Source organism: Ciona robusta, chromosome 1 (genome assembly GCF_009617815.1).
Source record: "Ciona robusta chromosome 1, ASM961781v2".
Lineage (NCBI taxonomy): Eukaryota > Metazoa > Chordata > Ascidiacea > Phlebobranchia > Cionidae > Ciona > Ciona robusta.
In genome coordinates, this window is record NC_143235.1 from 14,111,491 (window position 1) to 14,136,048 (window position 24,558).

The window sequence follows — 24,558 nt, forward strand, 5'->3', positions numbered from 1 at the left end:
ACATCGTACAGAGCTGCGCAAATATTTGGGGACTCTATTTACAATCTGCGTACGTGAGTCGTAATATGTGATTGCATTGTGTTTTTGGAGCTTTCTGGTGTATATGGTGTAGTTATATATGTGAATCAGTGTTAGTTTCATTACTTAGTTCAATTGGATGTCTCCTGCAAGAAGAATTGCAGTAATCGGTGCAGGGGCGGCAGGTACGAAACACACTAACATATACCGACGTTGTGACCTATATCGTATTTTTTTGGATAGCCTATTCTAAACTACGTCGAACGAATTTCACTCAATCTGGCAGAATCACGGTTCCTTGCATATAAATGATACTACACACTACTATACCTATTTTCACACATTCTGTCCTAAATCTGCTTCATTTTAGGCTTGTGTGCAGCCCGAAACATCTTGTCCAAACCTCACTTTACACCAGTGGTTTATGAAGGTACAAACCATGTTGGAGGTACCTGGTTTTTCACAGAACAAACAGGGAAGGATGAATATGGAATTCCCATTCATTCATCTATGTATAAAAATTTAAGGTACCTAATATTTGTGGGGCTTTTGTGAGTTTGTTTATATAAATAATTTAAGCTGAATTACAGCAATGATTTCCATATAAAAGACTCAGATAACATCGCACTTTGTGGGGTTGCAGAATACTTTCTTATAAATAAAGTGACCCAACGCTGGGTCCCAAGTCAACACTTAAGGTCTTAAGTTTACTAATTCTTTAACTTGGCTTGGTTTTCCTCCCATGGTACAACACGATCCCAAAAAAACATTTTAGTTATCTGTGTATTATAAGTTGAAATATACGTCTAACACCCAAAGATTGGCCTGAGAATTTGGGATTTACAAAAATTACTGTATTCTATTTTAAGGGGTGTCTTACAGAAACCACATCTATACAATATGTATAAAAGATATAGGACTTTAATCCCTTGCTACCATTGCGTATGTGTCTTTGTGCAAGGCAATTAACAGCAATTGCTCTAACCCAGTGTATACCTAAAAAACGCAAGGATAACGCATGTTACTTACATATATTACATACCTACTTACCGCTCCACAGGACCAATCTACCCAAGCAAGTCATGGCATTTCCTGATTTTCCATTCAATAAATCCCTTCCATCATTTATAAAGCACACAGATGTTTTAAACTACCTTGAAAGTTATTGTGATGAATATAAACTAAGGAACCATATTGAGGTACATAGCTTGATTGCCTGTATTATGTTATGTGTTTTCCTATCTCATTTGTGGTTGTTAAAAATGTTACTATTATATATTGCAGTGTAAAAATAGATAATAATGTATTATGTATATCTCAGTTTAGCACACTTGTGGAAAAAGTGGAGCCATTAGAACCAGATAATCGATTCACTAAATGGGAAGTTACCACATACCATGTCTCTACAAAGCAAACCAGTCGCAATATATTTGATGGAGTAATGGTTTGTAATGGGTATGTGGTTGTATAATAAATATTTTTGACATAAATGCTTCATCAGTTTTGACAAGTGATTTACAATTTGGAAATAAATGAATGTTTAATGTTTAAAAACATTACTGATCTGTTTATAATTTGTAAAAATTGGCAGAAGAGCTTCATTGTACTTAATAATACGCATGGCATCAACATCATATACAAGTTAGTACAACAGTTTCAATGTAACCATATTCCAGACACTTCTCCGTCCCATGTGTTCCTGACATTGAAGGAATGTCCGATTTCCAGGGTAGATTATTACACAGCCACGAATACCGGGCACCACAGGACTTTGAAAACCGAACCGTTGTTATTCTTGGAGCTAAATCATCTGGTACCGACATAGCGCTTGATTTGGCACCTCATGCAACAAAGGTTGTTATGAGTCATAAAGGATCACAGTTTAAGTCTGAATTGCCATCGAATGTGGAAGAGGTTAGTACTGACCATTATATTTTAATTGCTTTACACAAATTTACTTTTAAGATCAAACTAACAACATTAATGCCTCTGTCTCTAACCCAGCAGTTGTGGGTTCAAGGCTTGTTTATGCTACCGCTGTGAGCGCATGTGTCGTGGGCAAGACACTTATCAATAACCCAGTGGCCACTAATGGGTTGTCTAAATTGTCAGCTATACATAAAGAACAGCCCACAAAGTTACATTTGCAAGCACTGTATAAAACACAACATTCATGTTATAACGACTGACATTGCTCTGCCAAGCATAAATAACTTACATTCATTCATTTAAATAAATTTATTATAGTCAATTATAATTTCACTTTATAATCTACAATTTTTTGCAGAGACCAGTACCTTTAAGATTCACACAAACCGGCGTTGACTTTGTTGACGGCACCCACATAGAATGTGATGTATTCATGTTTTGTACTGGATATAAATACACATTCCCATTCCTTGGAAACCTTGTATCAGTTGATAATAACAGGATAACCCCTCTTTATAAACACTTGATCAACATTAAGTATCCAACACTATCGTTGATTGGTGTGTGTTGCGTAATCTGTCCATTCCCACAGTTTCATTGCCAGGTAGGAAGATACTACTGTATTAGTTATATTACTATTCCTGCGATAAATTAATGTCTGGCACCTTGGAATCTAAAAACTATACTCACTCTGGTCACTCACTAACCGAATTACTGCGGGCACGAGGTGTATGAAACAGAACCCCATGTTATAACGTGTGACCCAGATAAAATATTCATTCTAGTTACATTCATGTTGGACTACTGCATGTACATCTGACTGAACTATATACAAAACTAACCTTAATTGCTGGGTATTCAAAAAAATTCCACATTTATCTCTTGGTACATCCAATATTTGTATCATGATATATGTTTAAAAAAGGACCGATCTATACTATATTATGCCTTGTAGCAGAAGTAATAGAATACCCGTTAAGTCTATGTTGAATGTGGTTGCCAAACACCATCTTTATGTAAACACAGGTGAATTATGCCATTTCTCTAATGGATGGTTCCGCAAAGCTGCTAAGTGAGGAAGAAATGCTGGAAGATGAAAAACAAGATTTCCAAGCTCGCATTGAAAGTGGTTTACCACCAAGGTGAGGATGATATAGGATTGAAAACTGAATATTACTTGCTAGTGTATAAATGGTATGATTAGTATATTCGTGGTAACTTAAAAGCTGGCATGAGGTGTATAAAACAGAACACTCATTATAACAACTATTGTTGCCCTGCCACACGAAAATAAATAAGTTTCATCTTATTTTAAGGAAGCATTAAAATTCAATGTTAAGTCAAAAAAAGTTGGTCGAACCCAGTAAAGGTCAGGATTCAATTAACCTGTACGTTGCTCCAGGCATGCACACTTAATGGGACATCGCCAATGGAATTATAACAATGATCTTGCCGATCTATGCGGGATTGAACGGATTACGGACAATGTGAGACTATTGTACGATTTGTGCCATCAGAGACGAACATTTAATTTAATGCTTTATAAAAATGATGAATATGATCTCTCAGATGCTGGCAATTTTTATAAAGTTGATTAGTTGTAATCAAGGTGCAATAAATAGGCGAATTTTACTCTTCAATATCAGTAATTTTAATTTTTTTATACTTATATTCATGATTTTAATGGAATAAATGTAAATTGCTGGAAATAACTGTGATAAATCCTAGGGATGTGCCGAGCCGAGACCGAACTCAAAAGCTCGTGCCCCAGCGTCTCCTTTTTTGACGCTCGGCGCTCGGCTGAAATCTGGGCCGAGCGCCGAGCCTCATATGCTATTGCTATAATGTCGGCTCGTGCCGAGCTTTTCGTTGAAGCTCGGCGCTCGGCGAACCCGAGCTTTTACAACTTCAGCACATCCCTAATAAATCCCATAAATTTTTGTAACCAAATAATGGTCAGGATCAAAGGGTATGTGAATACTAAGCATCAAAATCAAGTCCCACGAGTTGTACTGATGACTCTTATTTAAAAAGTTGTTAGAAATAAAAGAGAAAAAAATGCATTTTTATTATTAACTGTATTGCATGTATGTGGTGAATATAACCGAATATCATATGATCATTAACTTGAAAAGAACTGCGTAATACTGATTAGCTGCGCAAAGTTGATGATGGCACAAAATATATGAAAAACTGTAACCATAAGCAGGGGTGTATCCAGGAATTTACCAGGGGGTTAACTCTACTTTCAAACGTTTTTTTTAAATTTATTTTATGACTTATATTTATAGTTATTTTATACCATTTTTTTTATGAGTACTTGATGCCTAATTTATGAAAATGTGGTCCAGACCTGGATACACCCGAGGTCATAAGCTAACATACCACAAGCATAGAAAAAACTGAAAAAGCACGATATCATATTTAGCAAAACAAGTTCATTTTAGCTTTAATACAGAAATGGGCAGGATAGAAAAAGGTATAAAAACACAAATTGTGTTTCAGATTAAATCTGTCAATTTTTACTGCAGTACCCATAGTGGGGTGAAAACATTTTTACCTTTGTGTGAATTCAGTGTCAGTACCCTGGTCATTAAAACATAAGCTTTTATGGGAATCAATTAAAAGATTCTGTTGTCAGCTTTGATGTTTGTTTTGCAAGATCTTCGGAATTCCTGATCGCGCTCATGGATCCATTTGTTGCTCACTGTGGAAAACAATGTCTTATTTAAACTTTAAATATATTGGTGTAATGGCAACTCTGGTCCACAAGGTATATCTACAGGCATGCCTTGCTGTAAGACCTCACACATAGTCATAGTATAGCACTGTGGGGAGAAGATTGGAACACCTTTAGCACATGATATCCAAATATCCTGATCGTCTTTTAAACGCGATTAAAATAACCAAGTTTTTACTTTAGTTTAGTTTCAAAATCAAAGATGAGCTTTATTCAGATATCAAACTGATGGCGATGGTAAATAACTTTTTTAAGAATAAGTTTGATCTAAAAGGTAGGTTGGGGTAAGATGCTTCGGGTTTTATTCCCTTATATTGTTTCTCTTGTTCTCCCTACACAATTGACACCTTTTTCTCTTGCCCCACTTACCCCACTTGACCCCAGTAAGCACGGGGCACGCTGCGTGTCGTGTTCGTTCATCTCCAGCACCAGAGGGCAGTAGATTGTACCAGAACACGGCGGATCCTTTTATTGGTCGAACAGCGATCCCAGGGTGTAGGAACACCGTGCTTCCCCCTTGCTCTACATTACTCATCTATCATGTAATTAAAAGTTTGTGATTATGAAAATTTGTGATGAAAAATGTGATCAAGACATTTTTATCACTAAAATAAACGAAATATTTGGAATGAAAAATATGATCAAGAAAATTTTGGATGAAAATTGTGATCAAGAAAATTTCATGTTTTCCTAATAATTTATATTCCAAAATGTGTAAACTGTGTATTTCAGTTAAAGATTTCATGTAAACTTTGTCATGAAAGTAAAATTAGTTACAAAGAACTTACATAAGTCAGGAAAGTAGCAATACGGTTTCCAACTTCATCGTCAAATTTCCCAAAATCGGATTTCTGGTTGAATGAAAAGTCCATTAATATCATATATGTATTTGAGAAATTTTTAACATGTGATGGTATGGCACAGTTATATTAAAAACAAGAGAGCAAATACTTACCCTTGAATAATCAAAATGAGGTTCATATTGCCCACCCACTCCATAGTTGGCAATCTGAGATCAAATACATTTATCATGAACATTATATTATGCATAACAAGAATGATTCTGCTTCTTCTACAGATATAATACTTTATTATATAGTTGGTGGGGAAATGGGACACTATTTCATTCTATTTTCTCGTTCCATTTGGTAGTAAACAAAGAACATTCAAAGAATTATAAAACCGTTTCGCCACGACTTCCAGAGATTGTTGTTAATTGTTTAAAACACAAACAAGACATTTGAACATTATGTTCTAAAGGTTGTCCTGTCTTCCCCCACTCTTCTATATATTTAAACACCATGAAAAAATAGAGAGTATTGTTAAGTGCCATAATGATAAAACATTTTCTTAATACGACATTAGATTTTGACAAAACAATAAACACATGACATCACAATGCAACCCTTCTAAAAATAAATGTCTGCTATGCTTTGTAAGAAAAACCAAAAAGGTTTGTTTATTAAATATATTATATAAAATTTAATGCAACATTCGACTATGATGATGCAATGGTAAATGACGTCACAATGCACATACTTGTAACTCTTCTGCAGTCTCCATGGACAAACCAGTGACATCAGATATGCGTTGACATACTCTCTTTATAACAGGGTGGTCTTCATCTTTCAACCAAGCACTTTTACTAACTCGATAATGAGCGAACTCTAACACACCAGTCACGGGGTTCTGGACTGTGGCTCTGCGTAACTGAGTAGAAAACAAGCTTATGCTCACTGTCAAGTTATAACATGGGTGTCTTCTTATACACCAGACACACATGGTGTATTCATACACTTCATGCTCACTGTTATGTTATAACATGGGTGTCTTCTTATACACCAGCGCACATGGTGTATTCATAAACCTCATGCTTATGTTTAGTTATAACATTGTAAGTCATCTTATACACGCTACAGTTTGAATAGACTGGCCTTTAAACATATGCCCTTTGGCAGCTTGTGTTTAAACAATTCCCAACCACAGATACCATGATCTTCATAACAAACCAAGCAATTCACAACTCACTCTTGGTTTAGCAAGTGATTTGATCATAGCCATCTCCTTGTCACTCATAATACCATGGAACCTCACAAGGTGGGGTGAATGCCATAACTCTTCTAGTTTAACAGGTTGAAGCAAAAGACGTGGGTGACCATTGTTGGTATAAAGATAACATTTCAACTTTCGTTCCACTGAGGGGGGCTGTTCAAATACAAAGAGTAAAAATAAAAATCACTAAAATAAAAGAAATACACCACGGTAATAAGTTAACTATGGACCTGACCCATATAGAATAGAAACATAATAGATGTTGTAAGAAAACATTGCTTTTTATAGAAGTAAAGTCTGAGATTCAAAATATTTATAATAACCAAGTTTTAATTTAAATGTACGACCAACTTTATTCAAATTCACATATACATATTACTGTAATTACTAATTACCACATCATTCATAGTGCAATCACAATCAGTTACAAAACCAAACAACTAACTCACAATATGAATTCCCTCCCCTCTACACAACCTCTCATAATCCACTCTCTCAGGTGTTGATGGATATTCAGCTTGTTGCTTGGATTGTTGAAATTCTTCAACATCTCCATCGTCTCCTCGTTTACGCTCACCAAGGAGTTGCCTGGGAAGATTGTGTTTTTTTGTATTAACTTGTGTGTACATCTTATGCTCACTTTCGGGTTATAACATGGGTGTCTTCTTATACACCAGACACACATGGTGTATTCATACACATCATGCTCACTGTCGAGTTAAAACATGGGTGTCTTCTTATACACCAGAAACACACGTTGTATTTATACACCTCATGCTCATTGTCGATTTATAACATGAGCCTCTTCTTATACATTAGATACACATGGTGCATTTATACACCGCATGCTTATTGTCAAGTTATAACATGTGTGTTGTTATGCACTAGTCACCAGACACACACAAATTTAGATACCATTTAGATCCTGTTGAATTAAACCAGCGATTGTTAAATGTGTTGTTTTCAAAACCAACAAACAAACTGAGAAAAACTTTACCAAACCAAATACCAATATTAGTCCCATCATAGAATACAAAACACACCAAGACTAATCACCTGTAATGTTCATGGTTGCCTCGTATTCTATCCAATGATGGATCAATCTGGAGCATTTCTTTTGTTATCTCATAAGCCTTCTGTATGTTACCGCCCTGTAATGGAATCGTACTTAAATCAAATTAAATAAAAAACATACAGGTTTGCATAATTCTAATTCATTGGCTTTTATGTGCTTTTGCACATGTGAACTGTCTTTTTGTAACACTGGTGATGCTACTCCAAGTTTTAAAACAGGAGTGACATCATATGTTTTAGCACCCCAGTTTTAAGCTTAAAACAGCCATTACCCTGTTAGGTGTCTATACAAACAGGCAGAGCCAAAGTATATTGCATTCACCACATTAATCAATGAGGTTCCCCCTGTGATTGACAATTACGAGTTTAATAAAAACGTCACCCTACAGTCTATACAAACAAGCACAGCCAAGTAAATTGCGTTTACCACATCAATTTATGAGGTTTCCTGTGATTGACAATTACAAGTTTAATCTTAACTTACTTGAGCTGTACAGTATGACAAATGGTCCAAGACATCAAATCTTGAATAAGTCAATCCATTTTCTTGATGGTTGAGAACTTCATTCATCCATAACCTACAATGGTAGAAATCTCTTTCAAGATAAGCAGTTCGACCGATGTGGAAACAATCGTCTGCTGTGAGGGATTGGTTCGACTGCAAACCTGTGGGTAAAAAAAGGTTTGGTTTGAATCTGGAGTCAAATGTTCTATTCTATATGGATGAGGTCCTTGTTGGGGACATGGGATTTAGACCAGATTTAAAATGTAAAATTCACTAATGCAGATTTTTTTATTATACTAGCAGCTTGTTACTTAGAATGTAAATATATGGGTTTAATTGCTAAAAGTGGACATAGACTAAAGAGATACCTTTATTTTGGCTTGTTAAATGTTGGCACAGACAAAGAAAACATAACCTAACTCCTACTGTGATATTTTGTGACTCACACAGACTTTAAATGTTCCCACCACACTACCACAGTAGACTTATTGTAATGTATTCATTGGGTTATTGACTTGGGATATAATTAGCTTATCACAGAAAATCAATAGCATGGTCAATGGAGAAACCTCACCTTTTATTATACCACGTGCAACATCATGTGTATCGAGACGATACGTGTCTTGTAACCTCATGATTGCTTCAGCTGTTCCTTTAACATCTTCCTCACCAGGAAAATGTGATTGTTTCTGTGTTAAGTTGGTAAGAAACACTGTGGGATAAAAAAAGTTCAATTTTAAACTCAAGTCGGAAACTGAAGATTTGTCAATTTTGAGCAGATAGGTTGCCTATGTCTACGTTACCTTCTTCCCACTTATAATGGATCACAAGGATCTTGAGAAATTTGTTAAATTTTCAAAAATCTGATGCAAGATTTTATTTAACGATCAAATGTCGTTCAGAACCATTTTAAACGGTAGATGCTCCAGACAGGGCAGAGTCATATAAAAACCGAGTAGTCCAACTGCAACTGCTGTGTTATTTTGAAAATAAATTGGCGTTCAATTTGCTCTTTACGTAACAATGTTTTGGTGCATCTAGGTTTCTATAGGTTTGTTCAAGGGTACTCTAGTTATAGAAGTACCCTTAATTACATGAAACATGTTTATACCTTCGGCAACATTTTCGTTAACAATATCCTCCATATCTGCCCACTCGGTGGCCAACCTTCTAACGAGTCGATATTGATTGACAGGATGTCCGAGATATTTATCCATGTTACTTCTCGCATTTTCCGATATATGTTGAAACCTTTCCGCTATTCTGTGATTACAAATATAATTTAACTGTTGTTTGTGGCTATTCTATTCAACGGTATAGTCCTGCAGCGTGCCACACCTAGAGAACGGAAATTTTCACCAAAGATAATTCATTACCCCAGTCCAGAAATCTTGTGGTATGCTGCAGTGGCCATAACCGTATGCGCCAAACCTTTTAATACAGGACAAATATGGTTAGCTTTTACAGGCTAAAAATGAGCAGTAGCTTGTCCATTGATTCTTAGACTTATGGAAAATTAATATAGACGCATCAAAATAACACATCATACAATTTGAATTGTACGTTCCTATAAAATAAATAACTTAAGGGTTGAAGTTTTTTATTTACTTCTTAATATTATCCAGTTTAGCTTCTTCAGCTTTAATATATTCTTTCAATGAAGTAATGAGGTCTAACTCGTCATATACCAAATCTTCCATCTGACCAAGCGAAGAAAACCATTCTGCCTTCGTGCAGATTAAAATAAAATTGAATAAAAACAAATTACGGAGAACAAATGATCCCATCGTTGAATCTGTGGCAACAAAATAATTTATATATGTTCTAATTTTGTTAATGTGTTTAAAAAAAGCTTCATAGCCAAGTTAGTTTTTAATAAAGTATTAATTTACAACAATTGTTATTTTTAGCTTGGTTTCTAGGTTTGTTTATAAATGAATTACCAGATATATATAACTTGTTTTAAAATATAATGTCACTGTACCCAATTGAAACCAAATTTTAAACCCCCAAAAATATTTTATATAATGCAAAACAACAGAACTTCTATTTAAAAATATTCAACTTGAATTTAAATGTAGCCTATTCACGACTTAACCATTGCCCATTTACAATTGTTGAATTCACATTGCTTTTATTTTACCTAAAATACCCGTTTTTACGCATGTTTTATCTCTTATCTTAAACTTGGTTTCCTACATATACGCCGCACGCTTGCAACACTCTGCGCGTCTCGCTGCAAAGCTAAGTAATTTACTACGGCGTGCATGCGACCACCATCTTATTGTTGTGTGCGATTGCAATCTTACTACGTCTACTACGCTTCCAGCTGTTTTATATTCAGTAAAATCCGGTCAAATTCTTTAGCACCAATGTAAGAAGTCACGTACGCAACTTGTCTGTCTTTTAAAGTTTGTGAGAAAAAAGCTGACAGCTCTATAGAATACTCTCGAAATCGGACGCTGTCGCTTTTTTCGCTTCTCCGTTCCGCTCAACAGGAAAACGGTGCTAGTTACAGACGGTAAATTGGAGGTTTACTGTCTGGCGTCCTGCACAGCACGACGTTTACAGAAGCATTGATATATTGTACATACACACCGACACAGTTTCGCGTCTGTATTTGCGCTGACAACAGATTTAAAACACAGAATTTGATACATACTGTACAAAATACGGCGTGTGCGTTTTGAACTGTCGTATACAATGTACACCTACTCTAGGTAAAACTATAACTTGTTGAACTCTTAAGTACCGTAATAAAAACACTGATTTGTCGCAAAAATACAAAGCACAAATATATTACATTTGGCAAACAGGTTAAATTAAGTAATACAGAAGTTTGTACAATATAATCTCTAAATAAATCCGCAAAGAATTAAATAATAATTGAGAATTTGTCATATTTCACACAAATTTGGCAATTAGATCCAAAAAGGAAAACGCTTTGAAAATACTTAGGTAAAATACTAATGTGATAACTTTTTCAATAAAATTTGAACCACACACTTGTATCCAGTAATATTTGACCAGCACTTTAGTATGTATGGTTATTTGAGGTGAATGTAATGAAATACGAAAGTAGTCCATCAAATTATCAGCAGAATAGCACATACATTGTTCATGTATAAACCCCCACATCAGACACCCGATAATTTTGATGATGGTCGGCTTAAATTTTCTGTCAGGAATTTCTTGTAGTCCAGTTTGCCAGACAGGTCTTTGTCATACTGTGTAAGAACATGGTAGACTTCGTCTTCATCTAAAACCACTGGAAAAAAGATTATTTTATGTTGATTACAAGTTAAATTCAAATAACATTATACATAACACCCATGTCAAGTGCAGGTTAAGGAACTTTACAAATTTATGACATTAACTGTCAAAGCAAACATTTACAGTTTTAGGTCTCACTTAAAATTAGTTAACAAGCAAAAGTCGGAAAGAGATCTTATAACAATTGTTGGTTTTGACATTTACACCTGGCAGCAGCACATATACAAGAAAAGATTAAATTTACATTTAGTTACTCATAGTGGCAAACATTATCAAATTGTTCAACCTCATGGTGGGGCTAGAGATACATACCATTACAGAGTCGAAGAACGCTTCGAAATTCTGGCAGAGTCAGCATTCCATCAGCAGACACATCCATCTTTTTAAACGCCCTTCTTAGAGTACGCCAATCACCCGCAAGCTTTAAACAATAAAAAAAAGAAAAGCAATTGTAAGTAATTGACATAGTCCCGGTATTTTGTAGCGAGTCTCAAGTTACAGTCGGAACAATTGTCAGTGAGATGTTACAACTCCCTACCACGCGATGGTAAAATTAAAGGATTTAGTTTCGTGTGAGTTTTAACAAGAAACATTGTAGCGTTTAAATAAAAGGCTGAATGACATGCGGGTCAAACTAACGCCGGGTCTTTAGATTTTGTTACATGGTTTATTTAAATGATTTAAACAGGAATCTCCAATTATCGACTAATGAAGTAACGTTTCCAAGTTCCTACTTTTAATTCGCCATGTCCAATATTTGCATTAAAATATTAGATTGGATACTACCAATCAAAAAAAGGTTGGTCTAGGACAAGACCCTTAACAGAAATTGCTCCAAACCAATGGTCACTTATTAGGCTGTCTAAATTGTTTTCCATACATTACAAAAAACAGAATACCCGTGTTATAACAACTGTCGTTACACCCCCACACCAGGATAAAAAAAACATTCAATCAATATTGCATAAAAAGCATGCTATTTAATTTTCAATATATCTAAACCCATACCTGCTGCTTTAGTTTAGAAGTCACTGCTTCAAGACCTTTAGTTGGTTTCCCTGCAGTGATGGATCCAGGTAGTTCAGCTTGTGGGTGAGTTAGTATAGAGTGCATGTTGTTTCCTTCCTTCCATAACTGCCGACGTTGTGCAAATGGTCGCAGGAACTCAACATATGAAACTCTGAAGGAAAGAGGGTTGTTAATACAGGGGGAATATATTGATTGTGCCTAACGTATTATGTTATAACATAAAAATATGTACAAAAGATACAAACTGTAAGTTAAGAGCACAGACAATAACATGCACACAAAAACATAGATACACAACAAAAAAACTCAGTAATAGTAATGTATAGAAACAAAAACATCCAAACACATTTAAACAGACAGACAAACAGACAATCGCTTATTTTAAGTGTTAAATAAAAGCATGGCTGTTAAACCCACAATACAGTATAAATTAACTCATACTAAAGTTTATTCAAATAAAAGAAATTAAGGTGTAATTGGAAAAAATGTTTAAACAACTCTTACCTTCCATCCGTGTTTGTTTCAAACTTGTTGCAAATGATCTCAGCTTCATGATTCGTGAGATGAACACACAGCTCCATGAGCACATCACGGAACTCATCCCGTGATACAAACCCTGTGTGGTAAGGATCCATCTCAACAAACTCACGACGAAGGTCTTCCCATAAATAATCAACCTGTGAGTGATAAAATATGGAAAGTGGTTATAGAGTATACAAAGTTATATATGGAGATATATATATGGAAGTATTATATATGGTCATATGAATGTATATGCAAGCAATATGTATGGATATATATGGAAGACGCCAGTCGGTATAACACGGATGTTCATAAACCTCGCGCCAGCTTCTGAGTTACCAAGTATGTGACTTTGTAAGTGATTATTTTTTTGTTGATTTTTTTCATTTTTTTATGTACGGCTGATAATTTGGACAACCTATTAGTGACCACTGGGTTGGAGCAATTACCGTTACGTGTCCTACCCAAAGACACATACTCCCACAATGGTAGCATGACGAGCCTTGAACCCATTACCTCGGAGTTACCACTAACCAACTGTGGTATGGCGCCGGACAAGATTTATATGGAAGTATTATAAAATATATGAATGTATATGGTAGTAATATGTATGGATATATATGGAATTTATATATAGGTATACTTTAGCCATGATGAATAGGAAGTGCTAGTTATGGTGTATTGGTACAGTTCACTAGAAAGGTATACCTCATGCTCACTATTGAGTTATAACATGGGTGTCGTTTTATACACCAGACACACATGGTGTATTTTTACACCTACAGGCTATACACACTATTAAGTTATACCATTAATGTATGTTTCATATCATGCATGAAGGTGTGTTATATACACCATCATAATAATACCCATACATACCTTAGCTCTTAGACTATCTTCTAACATATCTGCCGCACAGTTAAGTTTCCTTGACCTAATCATGAAGTCATTATCCCCTCGTTGTGGTGGAGCTATCTTGGCATTCGGGAATGCTGCAGATCTAGGATAAAAAGAAGCATTTGTAGCATTAATATTAAATGGGGTTAAAATAGTTGTACATTAAAATAGGCAGACCAGATACGAATAAGTATAACTTAGTTAGCATTGCTTGGCCGAAAAATAACGTTCGTTATAACATGGATGTTTTGCTTTATAGACCTCTTGCCTGCTTATGTGTTACCACATATGTAACTTTGTGCAAGGTATGCTTTGGGTTCTGGGGTTTAGTTCAGAGTTGGTCCATTACCTCAACACCCAATAGCTATTGTTTCATTATAATAATATTATCCCTAGACTGCTCTTAAAAGATAGAGGTATGGGAACATTTACACTGATCCATTTAAGCTCATTTAGTTCCAGTGTTCAAACACTTACTTGAGTGAGTAACCGTAATGTCGAACAAATTGCAGAAAACTGAATGTTCGGTTTTTGTTGACAATGAAAGTTTCCCACAACCTTCTTATTTCACCTCGTGTTACTGACGGTACAATGTTCATTCTGTAATAAACGGGAGAATTTAATATACGGACTTCAAATAAGTCTTTGAGTCTTTATACAGCTTACGAAGCAGATTCTTAATTGGCACTGGTAAACTAAGTTTTTTTTTGTTTTCATACACCTCATGCTCACTGTCTAGTTATAACATGGGTGTCCTCTTATACACGAAACACACATGGTGTATTCATACACCTCATGCTCACTAATAAGTTATAACATGAGTGTCTTCTTATACACCAGACACACATGATGTATTCATACACCTCATGCTCACTAATAAGTTATAACATGAGTGTCTTCTTATACACCAGACACACATGGTGTATTCATACACCTCATGCTCACAATTAAACACCATAAATTACTTTGATAATAGTTGGAACATCATTTCTTGTGTAAGCTTCCCACTATTGTATTCATCCAGCTGCCTGAATTCTCCTTCCAGCTTTGCCATGTCGTTACGGACAATCACCCTCAATATTGAATGAAGGTCATCAACAGTTCTAAAGAAAATATCTTATGATTAAATTCAAACTAAAAATGTATAAGGTAACATTTTGGTATATAAGGGTTTTTATTAGGTTGCGCCAGTTACTCTTTTCACTTTATTATTATACAAATATACTAATACAACACAAATTACACATCTTAAAAGTTGTGGCAGTTTCATGTTGTGACACAACTCAAATTACAGGGATAAAAGTAACTAAAATACAACACAAAAAATAGAAACTGTGCATGTAATTCCCTTTATACCATTATTAGATTTCTTGCATATCACAGATAGTATATATAGATAAGGTTGCCTTGGGGTATAAGTCAAAAAAAACTTCTGCATAATTAGCATGGCATGCATGCTCTTACCTTTCCTTTGGTTTATCAGATGTAGGAACAAACACAGCAGCTTTTGAAACAACAGACTTGCCATCCCATAAACTCTTTGCACCTTGTCTGTAAAAAACATAAAATAAACAATAAGCTTAGGACCGGAAAAACTTTGTTTGTGTCTATGAAAACCGACTAATACACTTTTAATTTGGTATGAACACACCAAGATTTGATAAAATAAGATTTTATATATATTTTTGGAATTGGAGTTAAAAAATACTAAAAAGTCATTAAAAAATAATACTGAAATTTATGATTGGTCAACACTGAGATTTTGGGTTGGGAAACACTGATACAACTAGTAACTTACTTTGTATCAAACTGAGCCATGAACTCTGGATACTTGACTGCACCATCTTCATTTAATGGAACTTGTTCAAGGAAGTGACTGAATTCATCATCATTCATTTCAAGCTGGAATCTACGGGGGTAAGTAAAGTTTAGTATTGATTTGATGGGCATATGTTATTCAATATTTTTGTGGGTCTATGTTACTAATACTTTCTGGGTGATAGCGGTCTTTAGAAGTTAAATTTTTTAAATTATCAGGTAAACATTCAAAAATAGGGGAATATTTAAAAGTGAATCACCCACAAAGTTACATAAGCAATGATAGTATATTAGTAAAATGTCTTGTGCAAGGACATATGCCCCCATGATGGTAGCAGCTTCAGGTCTTGAACCTGGCAACCTTCGGATAAGATATTCAATAATACAAACATGCCACCTGCTCTCAATGGCAGCTCTGAACTCTTGTTGAGAAATCACATCTTCTTGATGTTTGTCAATCTTATGAAACATTCCAAGCAAAGCAAGGAAGTCTGATTGAAATAATGTCATCATTTTCGACTCGACAGCTGTAACAGTGGATTTGGGGCTGATGGGGCGAGGCTCTTTGTTGAATCTGTTGGTAAAACAGTAAAGGCTTCAGTTTTAAATTTTTCTAAAATATTAATGTGCATGTTGTTGCCGCCAGGTGTATTATAAGTGTATGGTAATAATTAAAAAATAATGTAACAATTTTTTCTAGTATTTATAATCACAGCCCATTTTGAAGACTGCATTTTTGTCATTAATTTTGATCTTTTTGTTGTTTTATCTAATATGATTTTGTTATTCTGACCAAAAAATCGAAATATTATGTTTGCTTACCAAAGGGTGCAGCAAGAAGTTAATTATGGCTACTTCCCTAATAAAAACTAATTATGTAGTTTTTTTTGTGCCCATGCAAATCAAATACACTGTGCTGTGTGTCCTACTGTGTATAAACTTTTTTACAATATTTAGTCCAGTTATGCTAATGACAAACTTCATCCACATAATACAATACCAGCCTACCTGTGTTTTGGGTTGGATAGAATATTATGAGCCATCCCTGTCGCGCTTCTGTCTTGGAACTTATTCAAGAAATCGACGTAAGAGATCTCACCATGCTCTGGTAATCCACATCTTGCAAGGAACATGTTTAAAGATGAATCCTCCCGGAGGAAAAGATCAAATTGCGAGATTACTCGACGGAAAACATCACGTGGTACCTGAAAAAAACATTTAAGTTGTAAAATTAAAACCAAATCATTTTTATGCAATTCAAGCAACCAAAGGAAAAAATCAATAATAATTTACTGTAAACCATTTATGTTAGAACAGGTATTCCTATATGTTTGACCATTTGGACAACCTTTAGCGATTACTAAGTTTTTATCATTAAGTATCTTGTCCAAAGATGCATACACATTCACTCTGTTGACAGCATTAGGCCTTGTGAATGGTATCCCCTGGTTAGACACCAGTTTAGAAACAAATATAAAAATAGTTTTGATTTCAAACACAGAAAAATACCAACTTTAAACTTGCAACAAAACTCACTTTTCCTGTATTTTTCAAATCCCCTTTCTTGAACTCTTTCCGCATTGATTTAAATCCTTCACGAAATTTATCTTTTAACCATTTCTCGATATCTATGGATGTTTGTCGTTCCGCTTCACTGGGTCTCATGGAACGCCCGGTTGGAGCTGAAAATTTAAAAATATGAATGAACAATTTGTTATTAGCTATTAATGACAACTGTGCGAATTTAGAAGTCAACAAGTAATTCTAAGTTCGAGCATCTTATGTACAGAAAACACCAACAACTTACATGAGTATTTGTAGGTAACAACCTGGCTTAGTGAGTTTTGAGGTAATGAGCAAAATCTGGCCTAAATCCCAGGCTCTTAACAAGGACCTCACCCACAAAGAATAGAACAGAACCACTAAGGTAATGCCTTCTTATAACAAACAAGGACTTACGTGCAGAGTCGTAAGTAACAACTTGTGCCTTCTTATTACTTCCTGTAGACCTCGCCACAGAAGCTGACGGCGATTTTGATTCTCGGAATTCGATTCCAAGTTTTTTGAGCAATGAACTAGCTTTCACTACACCAAGGTTTGATGTGTCGTATCTGGGAATGGAATATGACAACATAAATTGGATATTTTTGATGTCATACATGGTTGTATTGTCTGGTATCAAATTCTTGTATGATAAACTTCTTTATTATTTGTGATTCTATTAAACATGACAAAAACTAAAGTAAACAATCTTGAAAACTTTTTTTTTATTACAGAATGTTCGATAAATAAGAAAACTCTGAGATACTGTTTTTCTTTGTAAAGAAAAACTTGCAATTTAATAAAAAACAACATTTTTTTACAAAAAAATATTAATTTTTCTTACTTTTTCCAAATTTTATCAAATTCTGCATCGCTCATGAAGAATCCGAGTCTATTAAGAACGTTCCTAAACTCCGGAGCCATGATCCTCTCAGAGCCTCCTGGATTCATCTGTGGAACAAGATCAGCAAGATCCAGAAACCTCTGTTTGGCTCTCTCCTTTAGCTGGGCGTGAACCTGGGGGTAGGAGTTAAGTGTGGTTGAAGCTAGGGGGGGTAAGGGTTAGTGTGGTTGAAGCTAAGGGGGTAGGTATAGTGTAGTCATTAAAACTATCAGCGACAGTTAATAATTGTCCTTAACAAGTAAAGGACAATGGTATGTTGATATCAAGGGGCTTAACACAAGTTACATAAACAGTAGTGGATTGTATTGCCCATAGGAGTTAAATCTGGCCTAAATTCAATGTTCCTCACCTGTGTATAAAATTAACACTAAACCGTAAAAAAGAAACTATATCAACAACAATCAAAGTCACATGCTTAAGATTGCATGAGGTGTATAAAACAACCTGTGTTATAACAACCCTCGTTTTCTGGTCAAGCAAGAATAAAGTAAGTTACAAATTACAGTCGTTAACACGAACCTGTGACGCTGTCATGCTCGCACGCTCCGTCTGCGTCCTTGCAACCGGGTCCAACCAACGAGGATATTCAGATGAAACACTTTCACGAAACTGAGCGTAAAACTCCTCGAATTTGACGACAGTTCGATCATCAAGGTGAAGTCTGGGGTTTAGGTAAAAAATAAGTGACTTTGCATTTTATTTTTTGTGTTGATTTTATTAGTTCCTTCGAATGTGGTATTAGTTAATATTATTTAGTGGAATGCACTATAAGAGCAACTGGCCAAAATAGATAAGACAGCCCACTACGCGAAGATAAATAAGTTACATTCAATAAACATTATTAATAAAAAAAAATAGCAGGATATTTTTTACCGTTTTAGTAAAAGATGGAATTGTTTTGAAGACAAAACTCTACCCAACAATGACGTCAAGATATGCATGAGTGCCTCCTTTGTGACGTTTCCTTTACCTTCTGGGTCGTTATTTTTGAATGCTTGTCTTACACTGAAGAAACCACCGGTCTTGATTTTGTCGCGTAGCAACATTTCAAGCTGTAAAATAATTGAACGTAAGTTGCCTATGTTAATAAATGACGCTTATTTATCCTGGTGTGCTGGAAAAAAGACAGTCGTTATAACACGGACACTACAATAATAAAAACACCTTTACGGAATTTCCCCCTGGTGAAAAGTTAAGTTTAGAGGATACAGACGGATTCCAGGCTTAACACTGCTCCCGTTGTAAGCATACGCTTGTTTAACAATAATTGCTCCAACCCAGTAATCACGTAGGGGTTGTCTAAATTGTCAGCCATAAAATATACAACATTTCAACTAAACAAATTATTCGCCCACAAAGTAAAATACGTGGTAACTCGTAAGCGGTAGAGGTGTATGAAAACAGGAGCCCCGTGTTATAACGACTGTCGTTTTCCGGCAACGCGAGGATAAAATGTACATTCTTTAATTTATCAGAATATATATAGAATTTCACAACTCACTTCATCAATTTCAATTCGCGTTTGTGTTCCAGGTCTTGACAGTGACGTCATTTTACTGACGTTGCTACCACGTGACTCCGCTCGGCTCATAACAGCTCGATTACCTGTCAAGATGAAATGTAACGATATAAATGTATAAGGAAAGGGAAAACTGTTCTACTCTATATAGGTGACGCATGCTATGGGGTCTGAGATTTAGGCCAGAGTTAGTCCATTACCCCCACCAGGGTTGGGTTACGTCGCTTTGTAATGTATTCTATAATTACAGTAAACATTACTATATTTACTATCAACATGCTTTTTGCTATTTTATTTGCAGATGTAAATAAAATGCAATTTTAATCTACTTGCAGTCATTTTTCCCCGTGTTGGTGCTATTACTATCAGCTAAATAGCGCTACAGCTATTTTCGAGCTTTGGCTACCGTTAGTGATGACGTCACTGTTAATGACGTCATTACGTCTTACCGTACGCACTCCGGGTAAAATCTCGTGGTCCTGTAACAGAATCGTGATATAATATGTGGGGCAAGTGGCTAAACGGTAATATGGGAGTTGTTATGTCCAGTGTTATGAGTGTGGGGCTCGATGGTTGCCATTTAATAGCAATTGATCCAACCCAGTGATAGTACATTGTCTTAATTTTCAGTTGTGCTAAAGGTGTATAAAACCGAACACCCATGTTATAACCACGGTCGTTGCCCCGCCATGCGAGTATAAATACGTTACAATCATTCATTTGCAGATAATATCGACGAAAATGATTAAGTTTCATTCTTAAGTCATCCTATTTAAAGCTACAGGGTTGTCGGTAACATAACTTAGACCTGAGCGTTGTATTCGCGTTCCTACGATCGCTATTGTTTATTAAGTAAATAAATCCGATTGCCGGTAAAACTACAAAGCATATTTCAATCTTTCTCTAGAGCGGCGTTGATATTCTTTTCATTGAAACCACAATGGTACTGTAGCGAAGTGAACACACATAAGATTAAACATACGGAGTACTAAGTTAAACCAAAGTTCATTATTTGACTGTATTTGTCTCGGTATGTTATGACCGGGCAAAATGCATATTTATAGTGTGGTGGGGGAATATGGGACACTTTTTCATTCCATTTTCTTGTCCCATTTATTAGTAAACAAAAAACATTCTAAGAATCATAACACCACATCCTTATGACTTTTATAGACTGTTGTTAATTGTTTAAAACGCGGTCAGGATGTTTGAATATTACGTACTCAAGGTGTCCCATCTTCCCCCACCCTACTATACTCACGCGTTATAAATAGGTAGAGCGGTTACGCATTTTAACGAATAGTTAAGTTTATAAATTGATCTATGAACCAAACACTAAACAAAACCTTTTTAATCAGGAACTTATTCTGGATTTAGCATTCATGCTTATTAATTACTCCTACAATGCAGTTATATCCATGTTATAACTATACTGTCATTTAATTGTGTTGTTACACCATTCTCTTTATTGCTATAATTAATTTGTTGCTTTTTTACCACACTCAAAGAGATAAAAAATGTTATACAATCTTTCCCACACCTTTTATCGAAAGCGTTTTAACTACTGTCATTTTTTGATTCCCTTTTTATCGTCCCTTAAAAACATGATCTTCGATACCGTTTTTGAAAAAAATGAATAACAAAAATTAGTTATTGCGTGTGTTTAACGACTGTTTATTTTTTTATGTTGAGTAACGGTAGTTGTTTTATTCCGTTGAAACGATCGATGTATACCGTATTCCAAGAGAAAAATAAATTTAACGTAGGCCCACACGTATATTACGCATGCTCTGCTTGTTTGTACGTAAACATATTATATAAGGTAATTATAATTCCAGTAATATTAACGAGAAATAAACGCCGCATAATTTGGATGCCGGGCAATAGGACAGACTGAACATTCCACGAATTTCGTGACATCAAATTTTTATCAACACGTTGACGTATGTGAGGCAAATAAACCATTTACGGATCCGAATCCAGGTCAAAAAAAAAGCAATCTATGATGTTCTGGGAAGCCTACTTGGAATTTATAAACAGATCCAGTTTATATGTAAAACATACGACCCGCCGTGGGTATATGCACCAAAATATGTTCTGACATTTAATGCCTACAGCCGTTTTTTAACCTGATTGTCTCTTGTGTAGTGTTAGCATTTATAACGACATTTAAATCAAACGTAACGTATTCTAGGTGATTGAGGTCTTACAGTAAGGCAAGCCAGGGGACCTGGGATTTGGACCAGAGACATATTACCCTATTCGATATATGGTTACGCATTCAGTATGCACGAGAATAAACCTGGTTCTTATATATTCTATATGGTCATATAGTGAGGCAGAGAGGGAAACTGGGATTTAAACCAGAGTTGTCTTAATCACGAACGAAAACATATACGAAGCATGTATATATAAAGCAGGGTGGAGAAGACGGGACACCTTTCGTACGTAATACCAAAATGTCCAGATCGTTTTTTAAACAATTAAGAACAGTCTATCGAAGTCGCGAGGATAGCCTACGGTTTTATAATTATTTGAATGTCCTTTGTTTACTACCAAATAGGACGCGAAAATAGAATGAAAAGGTGTCCCATTTTACCAAACTCGACTGTATATGATAAACAGATACGAATATATGATTGATGACTCACCGAACACAGGTAACGTCGGTTTATTCGGATCTTTTGAGTGAACGACTTCAATGCCCTCAGGAATCGAATCAATCGGCATCTTCGGGTCTAAATCTTTTCGTCTGGGGCTCATAGCGTCACGTGATAAACGGTGGGGCTTTGGGACATCACCCGCCCGACTGCTGCCCCTTGTTACCCCTCGTACCGACATGTTTCCAGGGTTTTCAAGGCGGGATAAGGGGTGTTCTATGCGGGGTAACATGCCCACCCTGCTGGCTTGGCTGGCAGGTCTACTGAGTATGGTTTGCGACATAATTCTATTTTAAGAAACTTTCGCCCAAATTAAGCGCAACCTTTGAACAAAAATTAAGTTAGTGCTTATTTTCTTTATATTCTAAACATCCGTAGCTGTTATATGCTACACAAAACTAATGTCTGTTTTGCGTAATCTATCTCGTAACTACAACAGCCCAAACTTTGTAGGCCTATCATATTTTTGGATTTTTAATTCATTTCTTTTTTTTTATTGACGCCTAAATCTGTAGTAAGTTGCATTTCTAAATATTTAACTTTCATAATATCACATATTATAAATTAAATTTAATAAAAAAACGACTTTATAACCTTAAGCACTATAAGCATACTACCTTTAAATTCTTAAATGTCAATTTTGCTGCTTCTAATAATCGCACTGTTTCTTTATAAACCATTTTGCGGCAACCCAAATCCTTGTTTCGCTGCAAACTTTTGCTAAATTCGAACCCCTCTGCTTGTCACTCATCTGCCTACATTAGCTTAGTATTTTAGTTGAATAAATAAGTTCCAATATTTTCACAACCCGTTCTTAACTATAGAACAAGAATCGCTACGGCTCCGATGCTCGATTTCGAGTACCCGGTCGCCCTAGCAACCCACTTCACAATAGTAACAATGAGACCCGACCCTCCCATTGTGAGGTAATGTTTCTTTCATTGTTACGTGATATCGAAACTCCGCCAATCGCAAGGGAAAGAAAATCGACAGGGCACAAAATGAAATTTTTCGAAGAGTTAAAAACGATAAAAAAACAAACTAAAAATACTAAAAGTTGTTGATTGTTATAAAAACGCGACAGAAGCGTTTATTGTTTTATCACAATGACGATTAACCGGACCATACTATGCCATTGAAACCGCCTAATTGAAATTTCGTGGTCGGATTCGCTATTTTCGCACCCTGCGTTCCTCAATTTGATTGTATTCTACATCGTTAATATTTAATGAAATATTGACTTGTTAATCGACACTTCGCGAAAGAACAATTAAATCGTTATGACGTCATATGGGTAGACGATTGTTTTAATCGCGATGTTTCGACACCACCTGTTAAAATGTTTAACGAAAGAAAATACTAAATTAAACTTTAGTACTTTAAACGGCAATTGTTTCAACTTCGTATTCACTTACGTCTTAGGAGTTGTCTAATTTGTCAGTCATACAAAGGGGTAAAGCCAAAAAATAATCACTCACATAGTTACATACATATGGTAACTCGTAAGCTGGCACGAGGTGTATGAAACAGAACACTCGTGTTATATACGACGTTGGTCATAACGACTGTCGTTTTCCGGCCACGCGAGGATAAATAAGTTGCATTTACTCGGCCCATTTAGTATAAAGAAGTAAAAAACGTTTTTATAATAAGCAAAAACTAATCAATTAAAAGAAGTTTTTAAACAGATCAGGTTGATCGTATTTAACCATGGATAAGAATACAATTCAGCCACATAAAGTTTCGAATTTAAAGTTGATTTATTTTAATTTATTCGAATTAACAAGCAGTCGCCGATAAATCGAAGACACATTTGTGACGTCACGCCTTAACAATCCGCTATTGATGACGTAATAAAGGTGAATCATCTGCCATTATGAGCTCACAATTAACGCGTCTGATCTGCGACAAACGAAGCGCGAAATTGCTCGACGCGCTGGGAATAATTAACCTCGCTTTAACGCCATCTAGCGAGCACGAATTCCTGTATATTTAGGAGCGTAAATAACCAGAATACTCATTCGTGGTTAACAATCAGCATTGTTACGTCAATAAGGATTGTAACGTCATAGTACT

The 24,558-nt window shown here is 35.5% G+C and overlaps 3 protein-coding genes and 1 long non-coding RNA gene across 9 annotated transcripts; 2 read left to right on the forward strand and 2 right to left on the reverse strand.

Moving 5' to 3' along the window:
* Positions 1–3,659, forward strand: LOC149743562 (uncharacterized). 5 transcript variants are annotated; one of them, XM_089873499.1, is made up of 8 exons: positions 1–203; positions 389–545; positions 1,079–1,217; positions 1,340–1,473; positions 1,695–1,932; positions 2,306–2,551; positions 2,974–3,089; positions 3,264–3,659. In XM_089873499.1, exons 1-8 carry the CDS (start codon positions 158–160, stop codon positions 3,271–3,273), a joined length of 1,086 nt encoding a protein of 361 aa, XP_089729625.1. In that variant the 5' UTR covers positions 1–157; the 3' UTR covers positions 3,274–3,659. The 5 variants fall into 5 exon arrangements, with proteins under 5 accessions (XP_089729625.1, XP_089729491.1, XP_089729419.1 ...); XM_089873365.1 differs by having other exon boundaries at positions 3–203; positions 449–545; positions 3,350–3,659; XM_089873293.1 differs by having other exon boundaries at positions 4–203; positions 3,350–3,659.
* Positions 3,660–4,006: 347 nt separating this feature from the next.
* Positions 4,007–10,135, reverse strand: LOC149743563 (prolyl 4-hydroxylase subunit alpha-1-like). Its single transcript, XM_089872807.1, has 12 exons — positions 9,927–10,135; positions 9,430–9,581; positions 8,893–9,030; positions 8,298–8,479; positions 7,796–7,890; positions 7,189–7,327; positions 6,716–6,892; positions 6,227–6,397; positions 5,643–5,696; positions 5,476–5,538; positions 5,057–5,222; positions 4,007–4,654 (listed from the first exon to the last, which is right to left on the reverse strand). Exons 1-12 carry the CDS (start codon positions 10,103–10,105, stop codon positions 4,569–4,571), a joined length of 1,602 nt encoding a protein of 533 aa, XP_089728933.1. The 5' UTR covers positions 10,106–10,135; the 3' UTR covers positions 4,007–4,568.
* A 784-nt stretch (positions 10,136–10,919) lies between these two features.
* LOC149743564 (EF-hand calcium-binding domain-containing protein 6-like) lies at positions 10,920–24,528 on the reverse strand. Of its 2 annotated transcripts, XM_089891034.1 has the most exons (19): positions 22,474–24,528; positions 20,272–20,301; positions 19,805–19,908; positions 19,177–19,355; positions 18,823–18,964; positions 18,244–18,416; positions 17,817–17,968; positions 17,394–17,539; positions 16,866–17,062; positions 16,255–16,431; positions 15,838–15,948; positions 15,504–15,590; positions 15,005–15,142; positions 14,517–14,639; positions 14,022–14,142; positions 13,125–13,297; positions 12,600–12,771; positions 11,904–12,012; positions 10,920–11,586 (listed from the first exon to the last, which is right to left on the reverse strand). In XM_089891034.1, the coding sequence occupies exons 1-19, from the start codon at positions 22,763–22,765 to the stop codon at positions 11,456–11,458; spliced, it is 2,757 nt and encodes a 918-aa protein (XP_089747160.1). In that variant the 5' UTR covers positions 22,766–24,528; the 3' UTR covers positions 10,920–11,455. The 2 variants fall into 2 exon arrangements, with proteins under 2 accessions (XP_089747160.1, XP_089747895.1); XM_089891769.1 differs by lacking the exon at positions 20,272–20,301.
* On the forward strand, positions 15,815–19,318 carry LOC149743565 (uncharacterized). Its single transcript, XR_016384863.1, has 4 exons — positions 15,815–15,956; positions 16,271–18,422; positions 18,809–18,975; positions 19,185–19,318. It is a non-coding gene; the product is annotated as an uncharacterized LOC149743565 (long non-coding RNA).
* Positions 24,529–24,558: the final 30 nt, after the last annotated feature.

Excerpts from the sequence above, each read along its gene's own strand:
- LOC149743562 (XM_089873293.1), top strand. The coding sequence starts at position 158 with ATGTCTCCTGCAAGAAGAATTGCAGTAATCGGTGCAGGGGCGGCAG. Across the intron at positions 204-388 it reads AATCGGTGCAGGGGCGGCAG|GCTTGTGTGCAGCCCGAAAC; the intron begins GTACGAAACACA and ends GCTTCATTTTAG. Across the intron at positions 1,218-1,339 it reads AACTAAGGAACCATATTGAG|TTTAGCACACTTGTGGAAAA; the intron begins GTACATAGCTTG and ends TGTATATCTCAG.
- LOC149743563 (XM_089872807.1), bottom strand. The coding sequence starts at position 10,105 with ATGGGATCATTTGTTCTCCGTAATTTGTTTTTATTCAATTTTATTTTA. Across the intron at positions 9,582-9,926 it reads AAACTGGATAATATTAAGAA|AATAGCGGAAAGGTTTCAAC; the intron begins GTAAATAAAAAA and ends TTGTAATCACAG. Across the intron at positions 6,398-6,715 it reads AATCACTTGCTAAACCAAGA|TTACGCAGAGCCACAGTCCA; the intron begins GTGAGTTGTGAA and ends TTTTCTACTCAG.
- LOC149743564 (XM_089891034.1), bottom strand. The coding sequence starts at position 22,765 with ATGTCGCAAACCATACTCAGTAGACCTGCCAGCCAAGCCAGCAGGGTG. Across the intron at positions 18,417-18,822 it reads CGAGCATGACAGCGTCACAG|GTTCACGCCCAGCTAAAGGA; the intron begins GTTCGTGTTAAC and ends TCCTACCCCCAG. Across the intron at positions 17,969-18,243 it reads TTTGATAAAATTTGGAAAAA|ATACGACACATCAAACCTTG; the intron begins GTAAGAAAAATT and ends TTCCATTCCCAG.